The sequence below is a fragment of the Pygoscelis adeliae genome, unplaced genomic scaffold (assembly GCF_000699105.1).
Source record: "Pygoscelis adeliae isolate BGI_AS28 unplaced genomic scaffold, ASM69910v1 Scaffold253, whole genome shotgun sequence".
Classification (NCBI taxonomy): Eukaryota; Metazoa; Chordata; class Aves; order Sphenisciformes; family Spheniscidae; genus Pygoscelis; species Pygoscelis adeliae.
Window position 1 is genome coordinate 433071 of NW_008824412.1, and position 6258 is coordinate 439328.

Here is a 6258-nt window from a genome sequence, read left to right on the forward strand (position 1 = left end):
TTCACCCCTAATGAGGGGACCTGAGAGTACCTCGCAGGGCTGTAGTCTGGATATTTATATGAGCGCAGACATGCAAGTTGTCTGTTTTACATATTGCTGCCCTGATTTTCCAGTGCACGCAATGAATAATTTACAGAAGCCGTGTGTAAGTATCTCTTTATTATTCATTATAAAGAAGTGAGACAGCAGTAATAGTCCACTAGACTGGAATCCCCCAGGGCCAAACTTAACTCGGCTGCGCTTAGCTCTCCCCCAGTTAATTTGAACAAAGGAGGGCTTGGCTTCCCGACGAGGACGATGCCTTCTGCCGGCACGATGCCGCCTCGGTCCCGCGGAGCAGAGCCGGCACCACTGCGGGCACTGGGGCACGTCTGACACCTGGGCGGGCTGCCGGCATGCTGGCAGTGCCGCGGCGGGCACGGAGGGCCATCCATCTTTCCCGTACGCAACGTGGCTGGCAGAGACGTACAGCTCCTGCAAGGGGAAAATTACTTGTTTGCAGGAGGATATATGGCTCGTTCCTCTGAACCGAGCACCCGGGGGGACCCTCAAACATGCCAAGTATCGCCCCTTCCCTCCACCCGATTAATAATCTCGATCGAGGTGACGCTCTGCAATCCCAGTAAGGGAGGCATATAACACCCCCAAAGCCTCTGCAGTAGCGGTGCCACGGCGGGGACGAGGACAGGGACAGCCCCACAGCCCGCCTCTGAATTTGCAGGCGTGCAGAGAGGGACTTACACGAGTTTCTTGATTGACTGTAGGCACCTTTCCCCTAAGATCTCGGCTGCACAAAGCTGCGGCAGCGCTGCTGCCGGCGGCACAAGCTTGCACTTAGGTTCGCTTTCCCGGTTTGCTTTCACACCGAGAGAAAGCTCCCCTACCGCGGTCCTTGGGTGGGAAAGGCAAAGCTCCCGAGAAATGCTGGGCTCTTAATTTAGCCAAATGCTTGTCGGTTTTGCTGCGGGTGCTGCGGCGGCGGCAGAGAAGGCCACAAGTAAATAGATCGAGAAAAATCTATCAAACGGAATGAAAAAGCTGCTTTCTCCAGGAACATTTGAATTCCCTCCCCCCCCCGCCCCTCTGTTCTTTGCCAAGCGTAAGTCAGCGCCGCGGGCCGGAGCTGCTGAGCCCCCCCATGTCTTGGAGCGGGGAAGGTGGGAGCCAGGCAGGAGATAAATAATGGAAGCGATCGCGTTGTGTTTTCCAGGCACTTGTAGGATTTACAGCTGCTTATCCAAATGTTTCCCCTCTCTTCGATGTGTGCTGGCTTCGCTGTCTCTGGCTGTTTCTCTTCTTCCCTTCTCCCCGTGTGTGTCGCGGCCCTTCTCCCCTGGCAGCGGGTGTGTATATCACCCTGGGGATGGCTCGAGGGCCGTGCTGACAAGCCAAACCGTCAGCAAATTTTACAGCTTCACCTGAAATTCTCCACGCGCAGCCAGGGCGAGGCGGGGCGGTGGAGGTGGGCAAGTGGGGGGGCACAGAAAGTCTGCACGGCTTGCGGAGGTCAAACGTTAATGGGATTTTCATCTGTGGCTCCCCAGCTCCGTATAAAAGAAAAAGACAGGGCTTTTTTTCTGGTGAACCTGCCATTTCTGTGAAATCTCAGGTGATGGAGGGATGCAGGACGTAGCAGCAGGGTAGCCCAGACGTGGTGCACGCCATCTCTGTGCCGGCGGTCCGGCTGTGTGTGACAGAGAGCCAGCGCCACAGCTCCCATCCTGCTCGCATCCCCTTTTGGGAGCCGGGATACTCACCGTACGTTGCGCCCCCACATTTGTGACCCTCTGTCTCTTCCTTTGCAGGTGTACCGTGGATGACAGGGTCACACGAGTAGCGTGGTTGAACCGCAGCACCATCCTGTACGCCGGCAATGACAAGTGGTCTATAGACAACCGCGTGGTCATCCTTTCCAACACCAAGACCCAGTACAGCATCAAGATACACAACGTGGATGTCTATGATGAGGGCCCCTACACCTGCTCCGTGCAGACAGACAATCACCCCAAGACTTCGCGCGTCCATCTCATTGTGCAAGGTAGGTCTTAACATACTATTGCCAAACCGACCGTTTGATATGGAAGGATGTCTGGATTTGCGAAGAGTTTGGAGGCCGCCTTGGTGATGGAGATGTAGGGATCAGACCAGCATCATGCTTTGGGGGTTGAGCCGCTTGGGGACAGGGGTGTTGACAACTGCCTGCCATGACGGGGAGGAGATGGACTTGCGTCATCTCAGCCTCGTTGTGTTGTACGGTCATCACGTGGGGCAGAGGACACCAGGGAACTGAAATTGGGGCTGGCGTCCTCCTCCTTCTCCCCCCTTGCCTGTGCCTGCTGTGAATTTGACCCATCCCTGCTGCTCGGCACCCACATTACTCGGCTCGCTGCGTCGGAGAGTCGTTAGTAAGGTGCTCGGGCACGCGTCCAAAGATGCTTCGGGAGAGCCGAAAGCAAAATGCTGCCAGGTGTGGTGGAGGAGCAGACTCCAACAGCACGAGGCTCCTTGGTTTTGGGAGAGAGGGCAGAGCGCGTCAGCCTGTTGAAGTCACTGCAGGGCCACGAAGGGCTGTTGGCAAAGGGCTTTGTAGGCGAGTGTGTCAGCGTAGCAGATGCTGTTGGGTTGCAAAGCATCGTTCCTGAGGCTGCTCTGACCTGGGGATCCAGGTGCCGGCAGATCAGAGGTGCCCGTAGCACCAGTGGACACCACCTTTGGATCCTTGCAGCTTTGCACCGGCTACAGGCTTTTGTCTGGTCTCTAGATTAATTTTTCAGAGTTAGTGTTAGTTCAGGTTAGATAAAGATAATGAAAGTTTCCTAATCCTCTTAAAGAAGATTTATCCGGCTGAGTAGAAAGCTCTCGGAATACAATAAAGCGTGTATAAAACCAGGACCTAATCTTTCCTTTAATTTCAAACAGCTGATGGGTATTGATTTTGCAATGAGCAAATCTGAAAAATTTCTCAGCCTCGACATGTCTCCGAGAAGCCCCCAGCACAGATATGTATGTATTTATGTATCCTTCTCATTTGGAGGAGGCAAGGTTTGATTGCGGCCACCCGTCCAAGTGATTTTCCTGCCAGGTCTTGGCGGGAGCGTGTCGGGGGGGCCCCACACTGGGCAGCGCTTGCCTTGGGAAGAGGGAAGCAGAGGACCGCCGGGAGCATCCCCTCCATCCCCTTTTGCGGGGCCCCTCTCCCCCTTTTTGAGTTGTGTGTGAGCTGTCCATCTGCAAAGCTTAATCTGTTTATCCTGTCTGCTCTCTAATCGTGCTAATCCATCCAGTCAACACCAGTGAAGTATCTGAGTGCTTTGCACCTAATGAAATCAGGCGAACCGGCAGCAACGCTCAGCGCCTGGTCCCCTCGCCCCTTTTTCGGAGCGGGGTCTGCGACATAGGCGCTTGCCAGGCTTGGGCGGGTGAAGGCAAGGGATAGTTTGCATCCAGAGCGACGGTCTGACGGCAAGGTGTCCTGGGAAAACTTTTCATCCAGCATAAGCAAGCCATGTTGAATTGCTCCCACCGCAGCAATGACTGTGGTTGTCAGCTGTGCTGCATCTCTGCAGCTGCAGGGAAGCCTGAGAGGAGCTGGAGATGTACAGTTACACAGGCTGAGCTCAAGTAGACCATGCTCAGAAGTTTCTGTATTTCTCTCTTAGCTTCTGCTAAGCTCAAGCCACGCGGTTTGCCTAAGTTGTTATGCCAAGAAAATCCATCCGTAGATGCTACCTTGCTGTCCCGTTGATGGTGGTGTCCAGAAAAGCAAATCCTTCCTTGTTCTGTTCTCACTTCACCTCCAGCGCAGTTGTCTGCTGGCTAAAACATGCTTTCCAGTGGCTCGGAGCGAGTGGGGTTGCCCACCAGCACAGCCGGCGCAGCCAAGGGCTGTTAGCCTCCATGCTTGCATGCCGGGGAAGAACCAGTTTTCTACAAGGGTGACTAACACATAGCCCTTTGTTCTGTGCTGGGAGGAAGGGAGTGGTTTTCCAAGGGTGCATTCGGTCCTGGCTGTGCATGCAAGCAGAGCACACGCTTTGCAGGGAAGGAGTGAAGCCCTCTTTCTGTTGTAGCCCTCCTGGCCTTAAATATTGGCTTAAAAACGAGGTATGGGGTCTTCCTTCATCAAGGAGGCAGCCATCCCAGCAGCAAGGGCAGGAGGACCACAGGGGATGGCCATGCACGCCCTGGCGTCATGCCTCACCTGTGCCAGCTGGCCAGCGAGCAGGCAGTAATGACCGGTTAGCAACCGTGTTCGGGTCAATTAATTTATATTTGTATTTTGCAAAACTAAAAGTTGGCCGGATAAAGTATTGATTCTTTGTCCCTGTATTCAATCGGGTTTTAATTGTGCTACTGCAGGGCCCGGCCTTCCCTCTTAGCAACATGGCGATAAATCTGCCAGGGAGTCGCAGTCAACAGTAAATGTGTCTCTTAGTGTCATTATTAATACGTCTCTTGGACTGGTTCATTGCAACAGCCGTTAACAAGGGTTTATAAGAGTGCAGGTGGCAGGAAGCCAGAGGGGTTTTTTTGTCTCCCTTTTCCTCTTTTTTTTTGGGGCGTCACCTGGTGACGATGGGACGGATGATTTTAGGGACGTGCGCGGTGCTCATGGCATGCTGGTGTGTCGTGGGGAGAGTTACGAATGTAGAGAGAACTGACATTTAATCTCGTATAAGTAGAAGATGAGCCACCTCATCCTCCTCTTGCCATAAGCAGCTTGAGCGGAGGATGCCATGGGGCTGGACCTCGGGTCAGCCCTCCTGCCTCCATGTATGACCCCCCGTGAAGCCCACCTCAGCTCCTGGGAGGTGCAAGCTTGCAGGGACAAGCCGGGAGACCTTACCACATCGTGCTGCAAAATGGTTTCGGTGCAAGGAGCATGGTAGCCTGTAGCCGGGGCTCCGCCGTGCCTCCTTGACGTGGGCCATTTCAGGACACAGGGTATATTTCAGTCTGAAAAGCAGAGCTCAGGGTCAATGTTTTGGCCAAGTCTGTGGCTCTTGCAGCCAGTGCCCCAGGAAAGAGAAAGCCTGGCGTCCTCCTCATAGGAGCGGCTGTAGAGAGGAGGGCGTACGTGCCGAGGCAGCGTAGCGAAGCATGGTGTCACTTTGGGATCTGCGCGCTGCACGGTACCCTGTCTGGCGGAGGTCTCGGCGGTGGACGTCGATACTGGCCGTTGCTTTGGTATTCCTCAGGTGTCCGCTGTTTCTGATTTATTTAGAGAACCCTTCTCTGTACTGCCTTAATTCTACTCGCCATAGATTTTTCATTAAAACCTCTCCCGGCTGTCGGCATTGTTACTGTTAGTTTCTGGTTGGCGTAATCCATTTTCCCGTCTCGGCATTTGCTGCTTTGCCAGGGCAGGTTTCGAAGGACCGTGGCCTTCGTTCACAGTAGTGAGGTTGTGGTCGTGCAGTTGGTTTTCTAATGCACGTAAGGATGCTCTCCTTGGAGCTGGTCCTGTGTCCATTGTAGCATCTGCCGCCTCTCAAAGTGGCACCGCCGCACGTGTAGCTCTTCAGCAAGTGTCTTGAAAGCAAATTGAGTCTTTATTTTTTCCTTTTTACTGATAACAACTGGCTCCTCGAGTCTCCAAAAGGGCAACCCCCCCGCCCCATGCTGGCCCTGTTAAGCTCTTCTTCCCTGATGCGGATCGTGCTCTGGGCTCCCCCTTGGCACCACAGATTTCACGACGGCTGCAGTTAAGCTTGCTTTTATCATGCTACCTTTGATATCCAGGCAGGAGCTGAGACTGCGATACTTATTAAAACCTTACCAGGAGGCTGCATGGTGTACGATGAGGCGAGGGGAGCAGCTCAGCCTTCTTTGGTCGTCGTAGGAAAGACCTGATAATAGGCTCTAAACGAAGAAAGTGCTTAGTATTTAGACGCTGGAGAGTTTGGCGTAAGGGGCGTGTACGTGGTGTACAGAAGCAGATGCAGCTCAGCCCGGAGGAAAGGGTGAGAGGCAGCAATGCAGGCTGCGACCTCTGGAGCAGGCTTGCCTCCCTGCTCTGGAGATTCATCTGCACTTGGGATACCTTACCGGGTGGTTTGGGGTTTTTTTGTCTACCTAAGAAACAAGTGAGGAAAAGAGATGATGTGCAGTAAATGTGCTGCAAAAAGTCTGATACAAAATGTTGGCAGAGGTTTCTGTTGCTTCATGTAGTGTGCTGGACTGGCAAGATTTGACATACATCTTGGATTGCAGGAATGGCGAAGGTGGCTCTTGGGGCTTGGGGCACATCTCTGTCTT

At 53.7% G+C, this 6258-nt stretch overlaps 1 protein-coding gene across 1 annotated transcript in view; it reads left to right on the top strand.

Annotated features, from left to right (window-relative positions):
- The first annotated feature begins 315 nt into the window (after positions 1–315).
- The window catches only part of LOC103914143 (opioid-binding protein/cell adhesion molecule homolog), a 43166-nt gene continuing 37223 nt past the window's right edge, over positions 316–6258 (top strand). The window contains exons 1-2 of the mRNA XM_009320748.1: positions 316–326; positions 1806–2038. Of these exons, the coding sequence (XP_009319023.1) occupies positions 316–326; positions 1806–2038 (244 nt within the window). The remainder of the gene's footprint in view (positions 327–1805; positions 2039–6258) is intronic.